The sequence below is a fragment of the Phoca vitulina genome, unplaced genomic scaffold, assembly GCF_004348235.1.
Source record: "Phoca vitulina isolate PV1807 unplaced genomic scaffold, GSC_HSeal_1.0 scaffold4, whole genome shotgun sequence".
In the NCBI taxonomy this organism is placed as follows: domain Eukaryota; kingdom Metazoa; phylum Chordata; class Mammalia; order Carnivora; family Phocidae; genus Phoca; species Phoca vitulina.
The window spans coordinates 34189433-34215978 of NW_022589707.1; the positions used below are offsets into that span (position 1 = coordinate 34189433).

The 26546-nt window shown below is 46.9% G+C and overlaps 2 protein-coding genes across 12 annotated transcripts in view; both read right to left on the reverse strand.

Annotated features, from left to right (window-relative positions):
• The window catches only part of EEPD1 (endonuclease/exonuclease/phosphatase family domain containing 1), a 206422-nt gene that overhangs the window by 101512 nt on the left and 78364 nt on the right, over window positions 1-26546 (reverse strand). For 10 of the 11 annotated variants that reach the window (XR_004299032.1, XR_004299038.1, XR_004299037.1 and 7 more), the window contains one exon: window positions 9734-10800. Coding sequence is in view for 1 of the 11 variants with exons in the window: in XM_032401775.1 (XP_032257666.1) it covers window positions 9734-10611 (878 nt within the window). In the remaining 10 variants the exon portion in view is untranslated. Of the gene's footprint in view, window positions 1-9733; window positions 10801-11304; window positions 11816-26546 lie in introns of those variants that run through there. The other variant, XR_004299039.1, reaches the window with a different exon arrangement.
• LOC116630874 (serine/threonine-protein kinase MARK2-like) lies at window positions 17204-18516 on the reverse strand. Its single transcript, XM_032401781.1, has one exon. It carries the CDS (start codon window positions 18432-18434, stop codon window positions 17961-17963), a length of 474 nt encoding a protein of 157 aa, XP_032257672.1. The 5' UTR covers window positions 18435-18516; the 3' UTR covers window positions 17204-17960.

Below are 26546 nucleotides of genomic sequence, written 5' to 3' on the forward strand. Positions count from 1 at the left end.
GAAAGCACTGCATCTGAAATCAGGGTTTATGGGTGATCTTGCAGTCATCTCTCACTCTCCATCCCATTTATTTCTGTTTTTTCCCCAAGATGTTTTGGTTTTATTAATCAGCCTGTCGTTCCCATCTAGCAAGTAGTAGTTCCCATCATCTAGTTTATTTCTATACCTTGCTTTGGTAGATCAGTGACAAGGAATGCCTGATATTCATAGATTTGATAAATGGTTGCAAATGGTAACATTTTAAACAACCATCTTATAATCTCAGAAGCTCTTCAATTAAATTTACCCCAAAGTTTAAAAGACAGAAGCAACTTCTCTTTCTAAATTGAAACTCTAGCGATATTTAAGAACTACTTGCATTTTTATTAGAAATGTTGGAAGCATTAACAGTAACATAATTGAAGTCTTGCCTGGCATTTAACGGAGTTCAGCACCTGTGTAGAGCAATACAACAGTCTCGTGCAGTTTCACGTGTATGGACATGTATTTAACATTAACAAAAATTAAACCTGAAAATTAAATTAAATTCAGACCAGTCAAAAGAGAAAGTGCAGAGTTACACATTTGGGGAGGTACTTTATAAGGTACTTTATCTAGTCCAGTGCACTTGCTTAAATCCCTCCCAGCTTACTGTTATTCATGAAATGTCATAAGCAGCCCATCTATGTCACTGAGAAAATGCTGACTAGTATAGGTCTTAAGTCAACAACAACAAAAAAAGCTCATTACTTCTTCACCTCTTTTATTTCTAAAAGTTGCAAGAGATTTTTTGGGGGGGGGTGGGTGTTTTGGGACAATGAGCCCCCGACCTTATAACTAGTTACAACGTTTGAGTCAATCTTCTAGAGAAAAATAATAGTAGGTCAGTACCAACCTACAGTTACTGCCAGAGGTCTGCAATATACATATACGGCAAAAATTGTCTTTAAAAGGCTACAGAAATAATATCACGTGGGCTCAGGGGCCCCGGTACCAGCAGTTTTCAAAATACCATAGATGTCCTCCTAACCAACCTCTACTCGGGGGACCCAGCAGACTATCCTCAGTCCCTTCGGAAAACATGCTGAGGGATGGATGCCCGTGGCACACCCAGTACTCCTGGCCAGATCAACTATGCATCATGTGCTCACCCAGGCTCAGCTGTATCTGTCCCCAGGTTTGTTTATGTCAGTTGTACATGTGATTGTGGTCTCCTAAAGTGTGACATCAACAGATGAAATAGTGGGCAGAAAGAGAAGTGGTTTCTAAGAAAACTAAGACAAATGCTTGGGAAGCTTCTATAAAAGCAAGTTGTTTAAAGAAACTGTTGTCATAATAGGTGTGGGCAGGACAATTGTAAAAGACTGGAAAGTCATAACATTACAGTATCCTGCACTCAGATTGCTTTGCGAATATCCTTGCTCCACTCTGAAGAAATAAAGACAAGCTACACACACAGATAACATCATAGATCAACATACTTACGAAATATCATGACCTAGGGAACTCAAACCAGGTTGGTTAGGGAGCATCTAGTCTAGTAGGCAGGTATGCAGGCTGGGGCGATGCATAAATACAAGTACCTGCAAAAGCATTAGTGAGCTCAGAGTAGTTTTTATCATTAAACTTTGGGGGCTAATTGCTTGGGTTATAGTCCAAACTCAGCCACTTAAAAGTTGTGTGACCTTGGGGAAAATTATTCCGCTTCTCTGAGCCATCTGTGTATCTGTACAAGAGGGTTACTGGTGATACCCACTTGTGAAGCTACTAGGCTCTGGGACTCAGCCACAGGAATGATCCGTGTTAATTATCATTGTTTCTGTTCTTAGTGTAACTACTACCTCCATGAAGACACTGAAAGTACAACCACCATTGGGTGGTGGGAGGGATGTGCAGAATTTTACTGGGTTTTTTTGTTTGTTTGTTTGTTTTAAATGAGTCCTCCCAATTTATAAATGACTGGGAACCACTTCGTGAAGACCTGACCAGTAAAGCAACAAGTAGCCTGACCAGAAGAGACTGCCCACTCAGTGAGGACGGCCAGATGAGCCATGGCCTGATGCTGATCATTGGTACTTTGAGGCCACCAAAATGTTTACTTTTTCGCCATTTAAGAAAATGAAGACTGCAAAAAATGTTAAGTCAGACTGAATTTGCTTATCGAAAATATATTCTGAAGAAGTTTGTTTTTTTCTTCTAACAGGATATTGGAGCAATATTTAAAAAAAAAAAACAAGAATCCATCCGAGACCTCCTGCTTTAAAAGACACAGTGCTTTTAGCACAAGCTAAGAAAGACAAAGTACAGATGTTACCTACCAACTTTTGGGGGAGCAAACAGGATTTGGATCCCTGGAACATGATAAAACCGTGCTCCAATGGACTCTAAGAAACAAACTGAGGGTTCTAGAGGGGAGGGGGGTGGGGGGATGGGTTAGCCTGGTGATGGGTATTAAGGAGGGCACGTACTGCATGGAGCACTGGGTGTTATACGCAAACAATGAATCATGGAACACTACATCAAAAACTAATGATGTACTGTATGGTGACTAACATAACATAATAAAATTAAATTAAAAAAAAAAAAAAGCACTCCAAGTGCACGCAGCCTTAAATGCAGCAACATGAACAACATTCTCTTGGCCATGGCACTGCATTTCAGGAGCTTACGGTGGCCTCTAGATAAAAGAACTGAAGGCCCAGCGCAACAGCTTAATCAGGTAATGGCTGAGCCAAAATAGAATTCGCAGGAAACAGGACTGTTGGAAACAAATGTTAAAGCAACAGAGGTAGGGAGCTGTGCTCGGAGAAGAAAACCCAGGGTTTCTTTACCCAGCAGTTTGGTAGGAGAATTCAAGACCTTTCTTTACAATGAAACATCTACTCCGAGCATAGCCCCCCAGGGTTCCTCTCCAGGTGTCTGGCAGCTGTCGATCGAAATACTGCAGCCAGAGCTGCGGTCCAGACCACCCCTGCGTACTGGCACAAGCCTCTGGGTCAGGAAGCTTCCGGGGTCCCTAAATATTTGTTGAGGACTACACATCTGGAGGTGGGGCGGGGCATTTCTGTGGCATCTGCTGGATGTTTCGATGCCAGCCATCACTGGTGTGCAATTTCCACTCAACTGCACATCACTACACCCAGACCGGGGTGTCTACGACGAGCACATCAAATTCTAGTGGAATGCATCATTTTGTTATCGGCAAAAATCGTTATTAAGGAATTCTGAGATAAAATCTTGTGTAAAGTAGGATAATTTTGAGATAAAAATAACACACTGCAAATAACACCTACCTCAATACGATTCCCTACTGTGGGGCACTGTTCATGGAAACCTGCTGTGCTCCCTGCCCGAATATTTCAGATTATAAGCCTGGGCGGTGAGCCAGCCTGGACCCCTGAGTGTCAGGAACTGCAGGGGGGCTGCTGACTTTCACCCTGATGGCCACCATGCGCTTATTGCTCAGACCCCACCCTCCCCTCCACATTAGCTCCCTCCCAACCACCTGACTTGGTCCTAGCCCCGCATCCTTCCCCTTTATGAGAACTTCATATACCTCCGGAGCCCAGCACACAGGTACCAGATCCCTGTGCTTAAGCTTCACCTCCTCCCTCAGAGCCCATGGCACGCTGGTAAGTACCAGTGGATGTGTCCCCTTGTCAGACTGTGAGCTCCTTGACCACAGGGTGGGCTCTCCCTGTGTCCCCTCACGGGGGGGGGGGGGGGGAGGGGACAAGGAGGGGGTGCTCAATAAATGTTGAATTAAATTCACTTAAATATCTTTTAATAGAAATAGGTACCCCAGGGACGCCTGGGTGGCTCAGTCGGTTAAGCGTCTGCCTTCGGTTCAGGTAATGATCCCAGGGTCCTGGGATCGAGTCCCACATCGGGCTCCTTGCTCAGCATGGAGCCTGCTTCTCCCTCTCTCTCCCTCTGCTTGTGCTCTCTCTGTCAAAAAATAAAATCTTAAAAAAAAAAAAAAAGAAATAGGTACCCCAAACCCCTCAAATATGCCCTTGTTACATATATAATTGATACTAAAAAGAAAGTGGCCCCATCAGACACCTGGTTTGCACAGAGGACAGACCACAAGGCCTCTTCCTCCATTCACTATGGATGGAGACCCTCCCGTCCAGAAGGAGCACTGTGGACCTGTCCACAGGAATAGGCAAGAATAGAGGGAGGGGTGAGGCCGGCAAGTTGCATCATGTCAACGCAATGCAGAGGCGTGCGGGCTAGCCCAGCGTTCCTTAACCACCTCTGAGTCTGCCTTCTAGGAATCCACATGGTTAATCCCCCCCCAACGTCCAGAACACAGGCATGGCTTTGCAGTCTTTGCAGCTAAAGGATGTTCTCATCACCACCCACTCCCCCTTCTCCCCATCACTATCCTCTGTAGTCTTGACTCTGTGACTCAACTTTCTCAAACTGTACCCTCTACTCAACTTCCGGGACCTGCTCCATGTGCCTCCCCCAACTCCAGCAGCTAGAACAGCCTGGTAACAGGTAAGTCACCAACCTTTGCTTCTAATCCTCTGTGGCCTCCTCCTGTTAAAATAAGAGCCCTAGAGGCCCCACCCATCTGGCCCTGCCTCCCCCTCCCCCTGTTTTCCCCCCAGCTCCCCGCCACCCACCACTCCCAGAACTCTGGCTTTCTGTCTAGAACAAGCACTCTCAGGGCCTTTGCACTTGCTGGTTCCTCTAGTGAGTACTCTTCCCCCAGCTTTTTCTATGCCTGGATCCTTCTCATCCATCAGCTTTAGCTGAGGCCTTCCTTGACCCCCATCCCCCTCAGCAGGCTTCTCTTCAACTCGCCTCCATCCTCCTCAGCATTCACCACTATCTGTAATTATCTATTAGGTATTGACTTGTCCATCTCCCCACCTAACATGAGAGCAGGGTCTGTGTCTTGTTATTAGGAGTCTGACGCAGAACCTGGTACCTAGTGAGAGCTCAAAAAGTATCTGTTGAAGGAATAAGTAATAGAGGAATGAATATCCCCTGGGAGAAGCAATACCATCAAACCTCCCAAATCAGATCCCAAATGGGGCCATCTTGTACGACAAACATCTCTCCCTGTGGTAAAACAAAGCCTGCCTCGTGCACACACCAGGACTTCCCTTCAGTCACACTATCTCCTCTTACTAACCAACAGCAGTCTTATTACCGACCACCTTTCCCTCTGGAAACCACCCAGAACTCCTTGGCTCACAAAACCGGAACTCTACCTTGAAGTTGAGCCAAGGTCACAGACTCACATTTGAGGGGTCAGGTAGAGAGGCCCTGACGCCCTCTGGATGGCTCCACCTCTGGCCATCAGCCCTGTCCTTCAGAGGAACAAAAACAGGAAGGGAGCCTGACTGAGCCCTAGGAGTCTAGGTGAAGCCCTGGTGCCTGGCCACCCTAAGGTCCAAGACAGGGAGCAAACAGCAGGTGGGCCAAGGGTCAGTCAAAGGACACGGTGTTTGGGAAGAGACACTTCCACTCCCTGCCCTAAAATCAGACAAAGCCTGGCTTCAAATCCTGACCCCAATCCACATTTCTGAAGGCCACACAGATGCTATTTCATCACTCTGAGCCTCAGTTTCCACAGTTTTCAGTTATTTCTGCTTTAAGAAGATTCTGGCCATTTTGCCTCAGATGTTATGTCTGGCTGCATCTACCCACCTTTCAATCACCCAGGATAAGCTCATTATTCGGAGGGGAAAAATGCAACTTGAAATCAGTCACACTCAGTGACTTCCCCCCCCCCAAAAAAATCTGGGTTTCTCAGACTATTCTGAGACTGAGCCACCCAAGCTGATTCATATTTACTTAACTCAAGTTAAATTATAGGCCAAGCTGGCTCCTGCATTTAGCATATGCATGTACCCAGCAGCTACTCCACATAGTTTTCAATGAATGAATCAAACGACACGATGGCTTGTGTCCACATGGATCCTACTAATCAAGTCTGATCAACCAAAATCCCATTTCTCACAATCAGTACTAATTCACGTTGTGCTTTGATACGGCAGACAGACATGTGGCAAGAAAACAGATTTAGAGCATTACAAGGCAGAAGACTTTGACAGGTCCCCTTCTGATAGAGGCCATGGGGAAATGTGCAAGTGGGATATTAAACCTCTTTATTTTTTTGGAGATTGTCAAAGTCAGCTCCTCCAGGGCTTATGCTTCCATAAACCAAAGGGACTTTTCAAAATAGAACAGCTACTCAGCAAAAAGCAAAAATTAAAAATTAATCTTCATTCCATATGTGGGCTGTTACCAAATTTTGCAAGGATGTTTAGCAGAAGCATTCCTCTTTTTGTTTTGCCTCATAAACATTGAACAAGGAGAAACATTGCCTAAGACTGAGATTTGGCAAAGGAATCCAATGAAAACCGTCAGCTCTGTGCCACAGGGTGATGTCCTTGAGGGCGCCTGGTCATTGTATGATTAGCGAGTTTTCTGCTGTCCTGCCTCAGTCTTCACGCAAAACTCGGCTTCTCGTAGCTCATACATGCTCATCCACCCAGCAGCAGCCTCTCAGGGCAAGAAAGGACTCTAACCCTGAGGATCCCACCCCAGCACCCTTTAGTCGAAGAAAACATACCTACTAAAGCAAACCCACGGAAAGGAAAATGAAGAGCCAGCTAGCTATTCCCTTTACAAAAGAAGTTATTTCTTTTTTATCCTTTTCTTTTGTTTTTTCAAGGGTTTTTTTTTTTTTCTTTCATTAGTTACATTTAACAGATGGAAAAACTGAGACTTGGAAAGGTTAAGGAATTTCACCGATTTTATACAGAAAAGGTGGAGCCAAGGTTTTTTGTTTTTGTTTTTTTTAATGCCTTTACAATGGATTTCTTTTCTTAAAATGTGACTAACACACAAATTGGCAAGTGCCCTTGACTGGGCAGAGGGTGGGATGCCTCAATAAGAGGGAGGGTAAAGGTAGTGTGCTTACAAAACATAGCGTGCCTGCAAAGAGCACTGGACTAAAGTGAGAAAGTCTGGGTCCTCGTCCCAGCTGGGTCACTAATGAGCTATGGGACGGATGCAAGTCACTTCACTTCTTTGGTTTTGGTCTCCTCCCCCAGAGATGGAGAATCATTAATAAAAAAGCATTACCTACTTCCCGAGTTAATGGGGAAACCAAATGAATATGGAAGTATCAGAAAATACCAAGAAGACCTGTATTACGTATACACATGTAGGAAAATAAGAACCACCTAGAAAATTACCAGCATCCATTCTTGCTCAAACTACATGCATCTCCTCTTACTAATAAAGGGATCAATTGGAATGCGAGAGATTTTTGTGAATCAGGATGAACACACAGCTCTTGGGGAATGTGCACTGCTGTTCTGAGGACATGTGACCCACTCAGGAACAGGCAGCCATGTTTGGGTGTCCTGGGACAGTCACACAGACATGGATCCACTCCAGCTCTACAGGGGATCAAGCCCTAAGCCTATTACTGTATGTTGACCGGACACTAGTAAGATGCTAGGAGTGCCCAGAACACTCTGAACACATTGTGAACAGGCAAAAGAAACCACTATGGCACAGGACAACATAGGTGGCCAAGTGTGAGAAACATGCTGGAGATATAGGTCACCTTCCTGGTTACTTACAGGTGTCTCCTTCCCCATCCTACCAGGTCCGGGTAAGTTCTTCTAGCACCCTTGCCGGAGGACAGCCGTTAAATGTCTTCAACAAATCACCGTCCCTCCAGGAAATCCAAAGAGGAAACACCAGGACAAATCCTAACTCCATGCTGGACGAGAGTTGCTAGTGCTCTCCTCAGTGCGCCCTTGGCTGACCCAAGTCTACACTGCAGAGTAGAGCCCACTCTGAGGCCAACCGGCCCCTGCTCTCTCTCCCATTTCCTACCCGTCACATTCATCCGTTCTAGAAGCGGAATAAGTCCCTCAAACTCTGGCCAGAAAGAGCATCGTGAGGTCGAACAACTGCAGGGATGACCAGAACGATCGAAGAACACATAGTACCTAGAAAGATCTGCGTGGATTCACAGACCTTGTCGGAAAAGCCAGTGCGGGAGGAGGGGCCTTACAGAGCAAACCACAGGGACAGCTGATTGCCCAACAGATAGTACAACGGGGCTCAAACTTCAGTGCGTATTGCAACCACCCAGAGGGTGTGTGAAAACACAGAAACCCAGGGTTTCTGAGCCAGTAGCTGACGCTGATGCTGGTCCAGACACCACACTTGAAAAATCACTGTCATGGTAAATGGGCAAGAGCTGCCCGGTCTGTCATTCTCCCTGGGGCAACTTCAGATCCTGATTCATCCCCCTTCACCCCCCAAACGGAGCCTTAAGAAAACTCAGGATAGGAATTAAACAGCCATCCCTCCCTCTCCCGCCCCCCTGCCTTTCCCATACACACACCTATGCTGCTAATGGATGAGGAGAACAATTATCAAGCCATTCCTGATAAATACCACCCAGCGCTGAGTCTAGTTCTCACCTGTGTACAAGGTGATTTTGCAAAAGGAGTGAGCCACATACAGTGCAAAACGGAGGACACAGCCGTGCAGGAGTGCTCAGGAGCTCTCCCGGTCCAGTTCTCTGCCCTGCTGCATGATCCCTCGGTCCTGGGATGAGAGTGCCACGGGGACAGTGCCAGGGAAATGGTGTGACCTGGTTTCCTCCTCACTCATTTATCCTGATGCGCTGCCACAATGCACTGCGACTGCCCGCTGAGGATGCACTTCATGTCACTGAACTGTTGCCCTGCCAGGCTCGCTGACAAGCCAGTGCAAAGGAAAAGTAGCTGGTGGCCACAAACATACTACACGTCTGGCGGGTGGCAGGGCACAATCCCTCAAGACCAGGATCAGAGGATTTCTGACGGAGAGGAGACCACTAAAAATATTTCTTTCCTTCCCAAAGCTGATTACATGATACACTACACTATTTTACTAACAGCAGGAGTTACTGCTACAATCATATTGTTTTGTTTTATGGGGGGGGGGGAGTTAACGGAAGTTCCTACAGAGAGCGGTGTTGTGAATAATGTAAACACGCTGGGGTAAGAGCCCTTCCTACAAGTCTCTTCCCCTGGGGTTCAAATGGGAAAATCTGGCCAATATTCACCACATGTCAGCCTGACCTTTCCTGGCTACGGGACAAGAGAGGTTACATACATCTGGGGCTGCAGTTGCGGGCCTGAACACCAACTTCAGGCTAAATAAGGAAAAAGAATGAGGAGTGATTCATTCACAGCATTTTGGTGAATATACACAGTGTATAGTGTTTGCAAATAATTAGCCTTTCAGATGATTTTGTGCACACAAATGGGCATATTTGGTGAGACAAATGTCACTCTCCCTCTCATTAAAAAAAAAAAAAATCCAACTAGCTCTTTCTCATATGCAAAACTGTGCAATAGTTCCCAGGCCTCTGAGCGCCTGATCTGGTGTAAACCCCACGAAGTCTTCTGAGTCAAACAACATTCTCCAAAGCAATAACACCAATGTAATCTCCATTTAACCCCAAAATTATGAACTGACCTCAGATATACCACGTTCAAGATATGGGCCATAAGCCCAAATGGCTGTATTCAGAACATTCTAGAGCACGAGAGCTCAGCCACAGGTGACAGTATCGGCTGGGGCCTCAAGAACACTGATTGGATAATCTTGCCCTCTCCCTACCCCCCCCCAAAAAAGTCCACTCATTTGCATGCACAGATGAGGCCATGCAAGAAGTGCCTTCACACAGCAGGCCCCCGGGGGTTCCCGCCCTCACCTGTTTTCCAAGAGTGTCATGCACACCACTTCTCGCACCCCAGGGTTGTTGGCCTTCTCCACTGAGCAGCCCTGCAGGTTCCAGGTGGCCAGCCTCAGCACTGGCCGCCCATCCCTTGTGCCTCCGAAGGCCTCCACGGAAGGGCGGGTGGAGATGATCTGGGTGGGCCCCCCTGGTGGCAGGTCTAGGTCCTCACTCTGCAGGCTTAGTGAGGTAGGGCTGGGGTGAGGCTTGGCGGTGAAGGTCAGGCCTCCGTTGGTGTGGGTAGACGGGGGCCTGGACCTCTCTGCAAACACCTGGTGCCGGATCCTGTCGAGGAAGGCAGCATTGATACCGCCCATCCTCACCAGGTCCTCCACGCTGCGGAAGGGCCCATGCTCGCGGCGGTAGTCCACGATGCTGACAGCCATCTTCTCCGTGAGGCCTCGAACGCTCATCAGCTGAGCCGGGGTGGCCGTGTTGATGTTGACACGCGGGGTGAGGGGCACGGCCGTGGCAAGGTGGTGAGGCTGCTGCTCCGCCAGCAAGTCCCGCCGCAGGGAGCTGGGAGAGTGCTGTGCAGAGCTGCCCTTGCTGCTCACGCAGATCTCAAACTTGACCTGCTCCAGTTTGGTGGCACCCACGCCGCTGACCAGTGCCAGGTCCTCCACCTTTTTGAAGCCACCGATGTACTCGCGGTATTCCACGATGCTGCGTGCCACCGCACGGGTCACACCAGGCAGGGTCATCAGCTCCTCCTCGGTGGCCGTGTTGATGTTGAGCCGCTCCTGATTCACCAGGATGTTGCTGAAGTTGCAGGCGGCGCTGAACTTGCGGTTATGGGACAGGTCCGAGGGGTCCCGCGGTATGGAGCGGTGGCAGCCCAGCGTGCTCCCCATGCCGGCCAGGGTCAGTGGCCTGGGAAGGCCTCACCCCCACAGAAGAACTCTCTGGCTAGGGAGGAAGCCGAACAACCTTACTGGCACAGAAGGCGGGAAGGTTCAGGATGCAGGGAATGAAACGGTTACCAAAGACAAACGCTAAATCTCCATGCCCAGGGTGTCCAAAAGTACCTTTCACTTGGCCACCTGGAAAACAAATTAATAAACACACAAATCGATTGAATCAGTTAATCAGTTTGCATTGGCACTCCCTAACTAGAGCAGGAGTTTTAACCAGGAGTCCCAGGCTGATGGCCCATCCGTGAACTCCTGAACACGCACAAGGCTGGCCCATATGGATTTTCCTCTGGAGAGATCTGGTTTTTGTCACATTAGGGTCCAAAAAGGCTATGAGCTGCTTCTCTTGCAAAGAGACCTATCCTCATCAGCCCACATCTCTGGTCTCTGCTTCTCTCACCTCTCGCAGCCATGAGGCCATCCCCCCTTAGGTCGCCCCCACCTGGGCCCGGGCAGAAGGGAGAGAGCACCTCCCACGCCCACCCCGCCTCCTGACACTCAGCACCACCTGCAACTTGGGAATCCCGCCCTTACTAGGGCAGGTACCGAGAAGCGGTTTTATCGACCCCCACCAGACCCGCCGCCGGTCCCCGCGCCCCACCTCTCCGCTGCTCCCCCGGGGCGTCCTTCTACCTGCGGCTCGGAAGCCTGAGCCCAACCCAGGACTGCGCGGGCCCCCCGCCTCCAATCCTGGTGCCCGCGCGTGTGCGGGTCAGTGGCTGGGCCGCCTCGGGCCGCGCGTCCCGGCTCTTTCTGCGGGAGAAACTCTCAGAGTCGCTCTCCCAGAGCCGGCAGGAGCTGCAGGGCTGCGCGGAGGCGGCAGCGGCGGCGAAATCCGGCCGCTGTGGCTGCACCAAGTCTTGAGGCTGCACCAGGACTTGCGGCGTCGCCGCAGTTGCGTTGATCGAGGCGAAAAGTCCTGCGCCCGACTCGGACGCGGGATCCGCCAGGACCGCGTCGGTGCCCAGCACCAGAGCCACAGCTCCAGCTAGCCGTCCGTGTCAAAGCCAAAGTCCTGGCCGCGCCGCCCGCGCCTCCGCCGGCACCACGGCCACGCCTCCCCCCGAGCGGCAACTCCCCCCGGGACTCCAGAGGGAACGTGGGGGCGGGGCCCGAGCGCCAGACCAGAGCCCGAGAGAGCGGAACCCGAGAGCGCTGGGGCGGGGCCCTGGTGTGCGGGGGCGGGGCCCTGGGGTTCGGGGGCGGGGCCAGAACGCGAGAGGGTGGAGTGCGGAGCCGGGGAGTGTGAGAGGCGGGGCCCTGCTGCGCGGGGGCGGACAGAGCGCGTGGGGGTGGAGATGGAATGCGGGAGCGCAGGGGCGGGGCCACGGCGGGAGGGAGTGGGCCCCGGGGACGCGGAGGCGGGATTTAGGGACCGAATGGGCGGGGCGGATGCTCCGGCGGCAGCGGCGGCTCACACCGAGGTTGCCCTGGGTCCTGCAGCTCCTGAGTGGAGGTTGCTACCAGAGACCCAGGGCTGGATATGCGGGATGGAGGGTGTTTAGTCTTGCCCGAGGCGAGACCTGCCAAGCTGCTTTACGGCAAGAAGAGCCCCAAAGAAGAGAGGGGCGCCCAAGACGCAAACACTACCAGGCCACCAGCCTGAGTTTACATCATCTTTGGGGCGTGGGGCAGGATCTGGGCACTCCGCACTCCTTGTGGGGAAGGAGACCCTGCATGTCAGGGGCCTCGCTCAGTTCTGCATTCATGCATTCAAGCTGAGAACGGTCCCGGGGGGGGGGGGGGGGCGCTGAATGGGATCTTTTTAACTTCTGCTCCCCACTTTCCACCTCCTCTTTTCTTCCCCTGGAGAATTACCTTTGCACTGCTCACAGAGAGATGTCCTCAAACAATGCTAGTAACGCACCGTGCTGCTAGGAGAGGGCATGCACCACAGATTATTTAGAGATGTGTTCGAAGACGTCACTTAATAGGGTTGCTTGTTTGAGCTCTGAGTAAATAGCGGTATGTTTCTCTAAGTATTAAATCTAATCATTAAGGAGACTGAAAATGCTAGTTGGAAATGGAGATTGCTTACCAAAATTCAAAACAGTTTTTGGATCATACCACTAAATGACAATTTAGTTAAAGATTAAAGAGCCTGCTGAATTACAGCGGATACACGTAGCTAGAGTATTCGATTAAACAAACCACGAGGTGATAGTTTTGAATACTTTGACCCTGGACATTTAGTGTCCTCTGAAGTTTCATCCCCCAACCAATGTGACCAATGCTCCTGCTTTAAATTCCCAGGGCTAGGTCAGCAAAAACAGTAACTCTTAGGGAAGGCAGAAAGTACTCCAGATGTGAAATGAGAGGCAGCCAAAGCTTGGCAAAATGCTATTGCCTTTCTGAGGCACATTCCCCTACTGTGCATACTAGTCAGGACTTAACTGCAAGTGACAGAAATCCAAGTTACACTAGCATAAACAAAAAACAACAAAAAAAGAGGGGGGTCCGTGTTGTTGTGTGCAAAAGTTAAGGAATGGAGCTTATGTCAAGCATGGCTGCATCCAGCTCAAATGATGTCATCAGGACCTGGTCTGACTCCCTCCTTCTATCCCCTCCACTTACCACCCCACCCCGCAACTCCAGTACTAAACTACATCATGCCACTCATTTCCTCCTGTGATCCTGTTGCAATATGAGAAAAAATGTTCAGGAAAAGCACAAAAATCCCTTGGAGAGAAGGAAAGTCTTTGTTGAGCAGAATGCCTTGATGAGCCTTTGTGGCTGTGGACAGACAGCCTGGGGGCATGACCAGTTGGAATAAAAGTAGAGAAATCACATATTTTCTTACACAAACCAGGACACTTTACAGGGTAAAAGGGACACTATAACATCACTGGCACAGCAGGCCTAACCTGGTTAATCTAAGCATATGTTAATCTGGTTCATCTAAACATATGTGTCCCCTTGGTAGAAATGAAGCCAAGAGCTGGCAAAACCTCTGTGCATTGAAACAAACAAAACCACAACATGATCAAATTTAAAATGACTGGCCATACCAAATGTTGATGAGAATATGGAGCAATTGAAACTCATACGTTGATGGTAGGAGTGTGAGACAGCCTAACCACTTTGGAAATCAGTCTGGCAGTTTCCTAAAAAGTTAAACACTCATCTACCATATGACCCAACCACTCCACTCTTAGGTTTTTACCAAAGAGAAATGAGAGCATGAAACCCAGAGACTTGTACATGAATGTTCTAGGAGCTTTGTTAAAGCCAAAAACCAGAAACAACCCAAATCCACCAGTAGATGAATAGATAAACAAGTAGTGGTACATGCATATGATGTAATACTACCCAGCAATAAGGACAAACTATTAATACACACATTATTGAAGAATCTCGAAATCATCATACTGAATGAAAGAAGCCAGGCAAAAAAAATGAGAGAACATATTGCTTGATTCCATTTATACAAAACTCTAGAAAATACAAGCTAATCTATACGCAGAGAAAGCAGATCAGCACTTGCTTGGCGTTGTGATGGATGAAGGAGTGGATGAAAAGGGCATAAGGAAACTGGGGGGGGGGTGATGGAAATGTTGTTGAAGAGGTCATGTTTTCAGGAGTGTGTGCATGTCAAAACAGAGAATTGAACCCTTTAAATATGTGCAGTTTAGTGTTCTTCAATTATGCCTCAATAAAGTTGAAAAAAAACCTTCAAAAGATAAAAAGGACTGCTCTTTTTTTTTTTTTTAAAAATTTATTTATTTATTTGAGAGAGAGAGTGAGAGAGAGAGAGAGCATGAGGGGGGGAGGGTCAGAGGGAGAAGCAGACTCCTCGCTGAGCAAGGAGCCCGATGTGGGACTCGATCCCGGGACTCCAGGATCATGACCTGAGCCGAAGGCAGTCGCTTAACCAACTGAGCCACCCAGGCACCCAAAGGACTGCTCTTTGAACTAGAAGAGGAAGAAAAAGAAGAAGAGGAGGATGAGGAAGAGAAGAAGGAAGAAGGCAGGATTATTTTGGGAGGAGGAGTAGATGAGGTGTAAGGAAGGTGAGGAGGAGGGAGGTGAAGGGGAGCAAAGAGACCCAGGAAGAAGTTGAGTCTGGAGGGAACAGAAGAAAAGACCAGTGAACATGCCCAGTTAGGGATGGGGCCCCAGGAGAGGGGATACCAGAGACTTTAAGACTAATGTCGTGTCTGACAGTCTGTTTTATCTGCTGTGCTCTTCTCTGATGTAACCCCCACACTTACCACCCTGCATCTTTAATAAGAAAGGTAATGGCTTTGAATGAGTGCTGTTCAGGAGAAGTCGAGTAAGGGAGCTGAGCCTCTCTGGGTAGATACGGGATAGCGAGAAGGGAGCAGCTGAAATATGCAAGATGAGAGAAAGATCCAGGATTCACTGGAACAAAATCCCAGTCAGAGTGACCTGGCGACACGTCTGCCTTTCACGAATCCCCACTGAGATTGGGAACTTGGCTGGGGGCCCTGCTACCCAGGGGATGGAAGTTTGAGCCAGTGTCATGTGACCATCCAAGGACAGGGAGCTAGGGCCTGGCTGACATCTGTGTTACAGGAGTCTGGCAGAGGGCAGGGGTCCCATCATTCCTGCTGAGCGCCACAGCCTGTGGCCACTGGCCCTTACAACAGAGATCTCACCTGGGGCCTTGGTCAGAGGGACAGAGTGACGGAGGTCACTGTCCTGCTTCTTAGTTGGTTTCAAAGGTAAAAGGTGGTTCAGGGGAAGGGAGAGGTGGTGGAAGGGAAGAAGGGAAAGCAGTTTTCAATGTTCAGTTTCAACATCCATGGCTCTGGAGATATGGTGATGAGGAAAACACATGATTTCTCTATTCCCAGAGCTGAGAGGCCAGCAGAATGCAGACATTAAATCAGTAAGAGCAGAGCATGTTAGAATAAAGGAAAGGGGAAGAGGATACAGCTGTAAATTAAAAATAATTGAGTGTAGGGGACTTCCTTGGTAGGTAAGGATGACAACTGACAGATGAATAAGGAAAGATGCCCCAACCCCCAAAACCTCAGTCCCTGCAGAGAGGCCCCATTTTCCTAGTCAACAAGGGGTTTGGCCAGGCTACTGACAGCTACAATGGCACCAACACTTGTGCAATGACAGAACTAGATTCTGTCCTGAGTATCTGAGATGTGACCTCAACAGTAGGTTTGTCGCTCTCCACCAGAGCAGGCTTCTGTGCTCCCAAACTGATGAAACACAAGGCATTGGCAGTTCACTTGAACTTTCTAAATCAGACCCTGCCCCCCGAGAGTCATGGCTTTTGATGGCCCAGAATGACCACAGATGGACCCCATGGACAGTGGCAATGGAAACACCTTCAGCCTTCAAATTTCTTCTGCTGCTCTGCGTGCAGACCCTCGGCCGTGAACCTCGCCATTAGGAGCACTCTCACCGGGTTCTCCAAATGAGTCTGTTGCGCTGCTATACAGCAGGGAGTGGAAGACTGTGACATGGGTGGCCCCAGCCATGTTTCCCAGAACTCTCCTCCCTGTGTGATCCCTTCCCGTGTTGACTCTGGGCTTGGCCATGTGACTTGCTATGACCAGTGGGACATTAACAAGAGGCAAGCAAGGATTTGATAAGCATTTGCCCATTGGGTCTTGTCCCCCTGGAATGTTTCCTCTTAGACTCTAACTGCCATGCTATAGGGAAGTTCTGGCTCTCCTGTTGTGGGAAGGGGCACCCCAGCCCACAATCAGCACTAAGGCCTCACATGGGTGAGAGAGACCTTCTAGGACCTTCCAGCCTTGCCCAGCCACCAGCTAGATGAACCCACAGGAGCAAGCTGAGGAGAGACCACAAGGAGCAGAGAAAACTACCTAGCTGAGCCCAGCCAACCTACAGGACCATGAGAGAGAATACACTGTTATAGGCTTATAAATACTGCAAAGGTTGCCTCCGAGCAATATTGATCATACAGATGTGATCCTCAGGCCTTATTTTTCCAGCAAGAAAAGCCAATGTCATAGCTCCAAATGTAATCCCCTTTACAATTCGTTGACATCTGTCGCATTCTCAGAATGGTCTCACCAGGCTTCGATTTCCCTCAAAGAAAGTGGTTTGAAGGCTTTTTTTCAGTTGGATCACAAGAGAGTTTCGAAGCATTTAGGCTGCTCTCTTTTGAAGTGGTAGATGAGCGTCTCATGATAGCTGTAGCAATACAGCAAGCTGGGTTTTTTTTTTGTTTTTTTTTTTAAGATTTTATTTATTTATTTGAGAGAGACAGAATGAGAGAGAGAGAGAGCACATGAGAGGGGGGAGGGTCAGAGGGAGAAGCAGGCTCCCCGCTGAGCAGGGAGCCCGATGCGGGACTCGATCCAGGGACTCCAGGATCATGACCTGAGCCGAAGGCAGTCGCTTAACCAACTGAGCCACCCAGGCGCCCGCAAGCTGGGTTTTTAAACTGTTGTATTTAAACACAACAAATAAGCATTTTTGTTGTGTTTTTTTCTATAGCTCCATTTCCCCCCCCCCCCCCCCCCCCCAGCCATGGAAGACAAGCTGGAGAAGAGCAGGGAAGAGAAGTCCCTGAGTGCCCCAGTCCCATCTCTGGCGTTCCCCCAGGTGGGGCAGAGGGACCAGCCTGCAGTGAGGCCAGGGGCCCCTCCTCCTGTCCCTTGGGTGGCCCCATGGCATCCTTCATGCACAGCAGTTATCTCGGAGACTGCTTTTGAAGGCTATGGAGGTGCCAGGCGTCCTCTCGTCTGAACCCTGTGAACGCAGGCTGGACAGTCAGGCACCTCTGAGCTGTTTGCGCCCAATACCTGGACCATCTCCCACACTATCTTGATGGGCTCCATGGAGCTCATGATCTTCATGCTCCACGTAAAGTAGAGGGAGCATGCCTGCCCTCCTGACATGCTTTCTTGTTTCTATCATTGCTTTGGCTACCTGAGGTTTGGTCTTCTCCACGTGTGGCTTCATGCCAGTTCTTTCTGGCTGACCTCAAACACAGGTGCGGATGAAGGTGAAGGACCTTTCCCTTCCCAATGACCCCTTGCCGGCCCCGGCTGTGGCCAGAGGGAGGGGATGGGGTCACACCGTCAGACAAATTCTGGTGGTCAGGCATCTATCTCAACTGCCAATGTGGAAGGTGTTTCCTTTGGAGGATACAACCAGGGGGAAGCTGATTCCATCTGGGACTCCATCACTGCTTCTGGTGTGTGGGTGCTGGGGAGGCTACAGGGCCACGCTGGGGGCTGTGCTGGGGTGGTCTTCCTCTCTAGGCCAGGCAGGGGACTAGCAGACGCTTTGGCTGAGCTGCTGGCCTTCAGTCCTAACTCCGGGTCCTCCTCAAGCTACTGATTTTTCTGTCTTGCAGCTCTGACTATTCTCAGAGTAGGAAGTAAAGGTGGAAGTGGCAGGCTCATTGAGATTCCACTGCTTTGGGTTGGCAGAGACGCGATGCCTACCTTGCAGGATGAGTATAAAGGGCAGCTGTTAGTGGGATCAGCCAAAGGCTGGGCCTTCAGAGTGATGGCGTAGCCCACCAGCTCAGATCTCTTATAGGGAAGAAGCACATAGATTACCATCACTTCATCATTCTTCTGGCCCATCTGTGAGTCCTGGATCCTTTCCCGTGTGTAGCCCATGGACACCATCAACACAGTCTGCCCAGGCTCCTTGTGGTAAAGGAGTGGCTCTATGTAAGGCATTAGTTCCTTCCCGTGGTCCATGTCTGTCCACAGAACCTTCATAATCTCCTCTAAAGTACCTCCCTTGATGGGATTGAGGACGAAGAATTTCTTGAGGTTTTCACACTCCATGGACATGTAGAAGGGAATATTGTATATTCTGTTCAGTACTCATTCTCACAATAAAGAAAAAAATTAGAAAAATAAAAGAGATTTTTAAAATGAGAAAAATGGAAAAGAATAAAGAAAAAAGTTAGGAAAATAAATGAAATTAACAAAATGAAAAAAAGAATAAAGAAAAATGAGAAAAGTAAAAGGTTAAGAAAACAGGAAAAAAATAAAAGGGGAAATGTAGCAGAAAAAATTTAAATTAGAAAATTATAAAGGAATAAAGAAAAAATAAGAAAGATAAAAAATAGAGGGGAAAAAATTTTTTTAAAAATAAGCAAAATAGACAAAAAAATAAAAATAAAAATAAAAATAAAAATAAGCAAAATAGACAAAAAGCCAAACAAAGAGGAAAATACTTAACTTTGGTGAAAGTCCCTCAGGTGACCAAAAGCCAGCTTCCTGAACTAGAAGGACCAAAAATCTAGGCTGAGCCAGGGACTTATATAGGTGCTTAGAATTCCATAACAGTGGCTCCTAATGAAGTCATAGCAAGAAATGGACCTAGTGGCTTTCTAACTTTTTTGTTTCAAGAACTCTTTACTATTAAAAAAAAAAAAAGCCAGGCCACTTTTGTTTATGTGGATTATAGCAATAGATATTTGTCTTATTAGAAACTAAAACCTGTAGGATGCTTCAGTGGCTTTTTCACTTCTGGTTTGAAAAGCTATAAAAAATTTTCAGTTTTTAAAAAACTCAATGTCTACACTTAAAATAGTCAATTCTTTTTTTTCTTTAAACTCCAATTGATTGGTCTCAAAATAATACCACTTAACTGACATCGTAGTGTTCTACAGAAATGTTCTTTTGCATGTAATTTTTTTGTCTGGTTTTGGTATTAGGGTAATGCTGCTCTCACAGAAGCAGTTAAAGGAGTATTCTTTCCACTTCTATCTTCTGGAAGAAACTGTAGAAAATTGATACCATTTCTTCCTTAAATATTTGGTAGAATGCATCCATGAATCCATCTGGGGCTGGTGCTCTTGCTTTGGAAGGTAATGGAGACTGATTCTTCTTTGATAGAGGCCTATTCAGATGGTCTGTTGTGTAAGCTTTTTTTGTTGTTTTTTCAAAATGACGTTTTTAGAGAGAATTAATACAAACATTTCCATGACAGTAAACTAAATAAAAAAGATTGTGAAAAAACATTTCCCTGTTGAGGTTCCATTTGTCTGTTTGCAGATATGCTCAGTCTATTTGCCACCAGGTCACTGACTGCGGGAGCTTATTTCTTCCTGTGAGATACATAGATACCAGAGGAGACAGTTTCTAATCAATTTCACATGCAAACCTGCATCCGCTTTGGTTTTACTAAAAGGCTTAGCATCAGCCCCCACAATAGAGCTCAATACGAGTTAAAAACAGACACCTCCATTCACAACTTTCAGGGAATTCAGAAGTGCTGTATCTCCTTCCTTCACTGGACTTGGCCTTCTCCCAGAGAAGTGGCTTGAAAGGCAGGAATGAAACTTTGGCAGCACCGGTTTGTGTTTCTTTGCATCAGATTTCTCCTTTAACGCTCATAGTCTACCGGCTGAGACATTGTTTCATTGCATGGCTGACAAGTGAAGGCCTTTGTCATTTCCCAGACATGGTAAAGGCCCCTCCGACTGGCGTTTTATTTCTTATGGAGCATTTGGCTGGAGGTTATTGTAGCAAAGTCCCAACAGAACGAGGTGGCTTCATTAACAGTACCACAACGGAGGACATTTACCATCAGAAGCACTGTGTTGCCCTCCCCTTTTCCCCATCATTATTGCTATTATAGAAAATAATATTCATTAAGCTTTCAAGGATGTGATTATCATCATCACATTTGGGAACTCTCACTCCCATTTGCTTCAGTCGTTTCCTCTTGAAAGCAACATTTCCAGTTTGTTTCAGACTTCCCTTTTTCACAGAACAGTTTATTCTTTCTTGTTTATTAAATTTGAGGGTTGATAACTTTCTTCTTGGTAGAGCCTATTACTTGGGTTTCTGAATGCCTAATTAGGGGCCTTCTCCTTAGCACAGAATACTCCAAAATCAGAACAGGCAATGAGGCAACTATTCCTATCTTAGGATAAATCATGCCCTTGGACCCTATATTTCTGGGGGTGGGGTGGAGGCTCCTTCCGCCAGGCCCTGGGCCAGGAGGAGGGAGCACGGCTGGCTGGAGCTAGGGGAAAAGGCTCTCATGCACACAGGCAGCAGGGAGACCTCACCTGTTCCTCCTCCTCTTCAGGCTCACCTGGCTGCAGCTGGTCCCCCCTGTTGACCCCCTGCCAGGTTCAACCTCACCATGCACTTTCCTGGTTCTCACCTTGTCTTCTCTTTCTGATGCTTTTTTTGGGGGAGGGGGGCACATTTCTCCTAAATATTGGAAAAGTAAGTCCTGGTAAGTTGGTCCCTGACCTCACAGCCCCACTTCCAGTAATAATTTCCTTAAGAAATAACCTCAAAGGCCTTAAAGAGCATCCCCCAAAGTGTGATCCAGTGGTGGTGAGGAAGAGGAATTGAGGAGGTCCCAGACACATCATTAAATATATTGAACCCCTCAAAGGGGAATCTCTCCCTTTTCATTTCTCTGACCATCACTGCAGTTGTGTTGGGGAGAAACTCTCAGTTTGGGGCCACCATGACCAGAATATGTTCTCACATTTGTTCATCTCATTCCATAAAGAAAATGCTGACCTCAGGCTCAGAATTTTGGCAGGCACCAGGATCTAGCTAGAATTCAATTATATTGCTTTCCATTTTGGGGGGTTTTGTTTTGTGGCTATCTTGTATTTATAGCAAAAGATACAACTGTTCATATAGTCCATACATTCCCATGCCCAGATGGTGCTCAGAGATGGAAATAGACCATGGAGGTATACAGGAAAGGCTGCCCAGTGAAGGCTGTGTTTTAAAGGCAGTGATTCCTAACCTCACAGCACCTAGGAATCCCAGAGTAGTTGTCAAAATCCCAATGCCCAGGCCCTTCCCCAGACCAATTCCATCAGAAACTCTGAGCATAGGATCTAAGTAAGGGTATTTGTTAAGCCTCCAGATGACTCCAGTGTTCAGCTTAGAGACAGTGCTTCCAACTGATGTTAAGTCTGAGCATAAATGAGACTAAACCTTTTCTCCACACCAGAGCAGCAGGATCAACGTCTGGAACACGAATAACCAGGGCCGACCACAGTCCTAACATCTCAGTCCAAAAAACTATGGAATTTTAGAGCTGGAGGGAATCTGAGAGCACAGAGTCTAGATCTTCATTTTATCTTTGAGGACTTGAAAGACCAAGGAGCTTGCTGGGAATTACCCCCTAGGAGCCCAGAGTAGGGCTCCTTTCCCAACATCATGCTGCCTCTCTGGTGGCTATAAGGGCCTCATTTGTGGATTGATCTGGAAAAACTACAATCTTTTTTGAGGAATAAGGTAGAGACACAAAAAGTTGGAAATTCGGCTTCCAGAAAGTACATAGGGAAGACATTATACAGAGAGCCCAAGAGGTACCATGGACATTCTTCAAAGTATGTTCCATAGTAGGAAATTGCCAGATTAAAGAAATTGAAATGAGTCTCATCATTGCAGGACTTCTCAGGGCTTTCAATTTACTAACATGTATAGGGAATCTCTGGAAGGAAAGAGTACAGGCAGCACTTACTTGCTTTTTTATGTGGAACATCTCACAGAACTAGCATTTCTGGGAGAAATATTAGGTGGGCACAATTTCCTAAAGCTCTTTGCCTCTTACCCTGCTTTCTTTGTCTTAGAAGCACTTATCACTTAAACAATATTTGTTTATTGTCTGTCTCTTCCTCACTAAAATATAAGCTCCTTGGGGCGCCTGGGTGGCTCAGTCGTTAAGCCGCTGCCTTCGGCTCAGGTCATGATCCCAGAGTCCTGGGATCGAGTCCCACATCGGGCTCCCTGCTCAGCGGGAAGCCTGCTTCTCCCTCTCCCACTCCCCCTGCTTGTGTTCCTGCTCTCGCTGTCTCTGTCAAATAAATAAATAAAATCTTTAAAAAAAAAAAAAAATTGTCCATGTATAAAAAAATAAAATAAAATAAAATAAAATAAAATATAAGCTCCTTGAGGAAAGGGAATTTGACTCCACTGCTGTATCCCAAGCACCTCCAACGGTGCCTAGGCCTTAATCAATATCTGTGAAAAGGAATTAATCAATAGTCTCTTGAAACATCAGTAGCCATGACTGGTTACCTAGTGGGATTCCTCCTATTCGTGGTTGTAGGTCTCTCACCACCACGTTAGGCTGAATTTGGGAGTCTGTATGCTGCGGGGACCCTCCCAGGACTGAGCAGCCCTGGTTGGCACCTGGGTGAACGGCCAGGCTCTGGCACTGATGAACTTCAGAACCTTGGATAGCTCAATTGACCTCTCTGGGTTCCATTTTCCTTATCAGTAAGGTGAGTGGACTGGATTAGACAATCTCCAAACGTCCTTCTCAGTTATTGTATGACAAGTGGCTAAATTAAAAGATCTGACATAATTGAGGATTTTTCTATTTCTCCTTGGAGTTCTATCAGTTTTTGCTTCATGTAGTTTGAAGCTGTTATCAGGCCCATAAATATTTCAGATTGTTATATCCTCCTGATGAATTAACCATTTTATCATTACGAAGTAACCTCCTTTGTCCTTGGTAATTCTCTGCCCTGAAATCTACTTTGTATGATATTAATATATCTGCCCCAGCTTTTTGTATATTAGTGTCACCATGGTACATCCTTTTCCATCATTCTACTTTTAACCTATTTGTGTCTTTCTACTTAAAGTGGCTTTCTTATATAGATAGCCTGTAGTTGCTTCTTGCTTTTTTTACCCAATCTCTCAATCTCTGCCTTCAAATTGAAACATTTAGACCTCATAAATTTAATGTGATTATTGATATTATTAGTTTTTTTTTTAAATAAGTTCTACACCCAAAGTGGAGCTGGAATCCATGACCCCGAGGTCACGATTCATGTGTTCTATGCACTGAGCCAGCCAGGTGTCCCAATATGATTAGGTTTAAATTGACCATCTTATGAAACCAGAGAAAGAGACAAACCGTAAGAGACTCTTAATCTCAGGAAACAAACTGAGGGTTGCTGGAGTGGAGGGGGGTGGGATGGATGGGATGGCTGGGTGATGGACATTGGGGAGGGTATGTGCTATGGTGAGTGCTGTGAATTGTGTAAGACTGATGAATCACAGACCTGTACCTCTGAAACAAATAATACATTATATGTTAATAAAAAAAAAAGAAGAAGATAGTAGGAAGGGAAAAATGAAGGGGGAAAATTGGAGGGGGAGACGAACTATGAGAGAGTATGGACTCTGAGAAACAAACTGAGGCTTTTAGAGGGGAGGGGGGTGGGGGATGGGTTAGCCTGGTGATGGGTATTAAAGAGGGCACGTATTGAATGGAGCACTGGGTTTATACGCAAACAATGAATCATGGAACAGTACATCAAAAACTAATTATGTAATGTATGGGGACTAACATAATAATAAAATAAAATTAAAAAAAATAAATTGACCATCTTATTGTTTGTTTTCTGTTTGTTCTATCTATTCCTTTTTCCCCTTTTCCTCTTTTTCTGCCTACTTTTGAACTGATCACATTTTTGTAATAGCTTTTTTGACATATAATTCATATACCATACACTTCACTCATCGAAAGTGTACAATTCAGTGATTTCTAGTGTATACACAAAAGTGTGTAACAGTTACGGAACATTTTGATCACCACAAAAAGAAACGTCACACCTTTTAGCTATCACCCCCAAATCCTCCCACTCCTACCCTTTCCCCAGCCCTAGATAGTCACTAAGCTACTTCCTGTCTCTATAGATTTGCCTATTCCAGATATTTCATATAAATGGAGTCACATAGTATGGTCTTTTGTGACTGGCTTCTTTCACTTAGCATAGTGGTTTCAAGATTCATTCATGTTGTCGCGTGTATTAGTACTTCATGCATTTCCACGGATGAGTTCCACTGTATGGGCATGCCACATTTTTTGTTTATCCATTCATCCATTGATGGACATTTGGGTTGTTTCTACCTTTTGGTTATTATGAATAATATTGCTGTGAACATTCATGTTTGGTGTACACATATTTTTCATTTCTCCCGAGCATAAACCTAGGCATGGCATTGCTGGGTCATATGGTAACTCCGTGTCTAACAATCTGAGTCCTGCCAGACTGTCCCAAAGTGCCTGTCCCAGTTTACATTTCTGCTAGCGGTGCATCAGGGTTTTTAATTCACCGCATTCTCTCCAACGTTTGTTAGCATTTGCCTTTTTGCCTACAGCCTTCCTGGTGGGTGTGAAGTTCTTATGTCATTGTGGTTTTGATTGCATTTCCCTGATGACTAATGATGGGGAGCATCTTTTCAAGAGCTCACTGGCCATTTGTATGTCTTCTTTGGTGAACTGATTACTGTTGTGATTTCATTTTCTTTCTTTTATGGCTTACTTGCTGTAAGTCTCTGTATTGTTATTTTAGTGGTTGTTTTGGGCTTATAGCATACATCCTTATGACTACATTTGTGTGATCTTGTGTCACTTCATGTATATTCAAGAACCTTACCAAAGTGCACTTTGATTTTTCCGCCCCTGGCTTCTGGCCGGCTGTCCTCACATCTCTGGTTAAATTACAGGCTCTCCTCTTGTAGCACCCCGGGACTCTGCTACCTTGAGGGAGTAAAACTTGTCGTGGGAAGCTAGAGGAGGGAAAGTAAATGGGTTTGCTTTTTAGCACTTTGCCCTGTTCCTGGAGGGCAGGCCCAAGTCCAGCTGTGAGGATCACCAGAGAGAACATCAAGAGAGGCCTGGCCTCAGATGCAGGGAAGAGGAGAGGAGATCTCAGAACGGTAGATATCCTGAGGAATCCCTGAGGCACATTGGCCACATTCCTGATTCTCCTACAGGTCTCCCTGGCTGCATTCCTCGGCATCCAACCATTGGGTTCATAACTAATACCTTTGTCAGTTGTAGTGATTCGATGTGAGTCAGGTAAGGGCAACAGAGAGTCATGGGCTTGGTGACAGAGAGAGCAGGACTCAAATATCAGCTCTACCACTTACAGATAGACCCAGGGACAAGATACTAAACTCTCATGAGCTTCAGTTGCTTCACCTATAAAATGGGAAGGGGGGGTGGGATTCTTACTTCATAATGTTGCTAAAAGGATTAAATGAGGCGATGTGTGTAAAAATGGCCAGCATGTGACATTACAAGTGCTCCATTAATATTTTATCCCTTCTATATGCCTCACCATCTATGTGAGCCAATTATATTTTACTTTTTCTATATTTCTCAAGCATTCATAATTCAGGGACTACATCGCGCTTGCGAATCTTTTTCCTTTCCATACTCTGAAAATTCTACTGAGTTCAAATGTTTTTATGGAATTGTCACAAACTCCCTACTTTTCAATATGTATGACTACCATTTATTGGGCTGACTCAATGCCAGGGATGTGCTGGGCTCCCTGCATGCCTCATTTCCAAAGCTAATTATCAACCCCATAGGATGGGCAGAGTTTCTCAACCTTGGTGCCGTTAACATTTGGGGCCTGATAATTCTTAGTTGTGTGGGCTGTCTTGGGCCTTGTAGAATACATAGCAGCATCCCTGGGCTCTACCCTCTAGATGCCAGGAGCACCCCCGCTGTTGTGACAGGCAAAAATATCTGCAGACATTACCATACATCTTCTGGGGGACAAAAATCTCTCCCAGGTGAGAACCACTGGTACGGAATTGGTGTCCTTCCCATCTACCTGTGAGGAAGCCATGGTTCAGAGTGGTCAAGAGCTGAACCACTCTGAACCATGTGGGGGGTGGAAGTGGGGGGTGGAACCCTCATGGGACAGTGTGGTCTCAGGACCCTCAGGGTCACAGAAAGTCCAGGGGTGCCTGAGTGCTCAGAGTCACATTGCTACCAAGTAGTGGAGGCAGGATTCAGATGAGTCCAGTTGCTCCTAAGCCCTGCATTACGGTGACTTGAGAATGTATTCTTATCCGTAAAGAGAGCCTCAAATACCTTTGACATCCCAGCCTCAGCTCTGTCTTCCGTGCTGCAGACACCTGAACTCTGAACTCTCT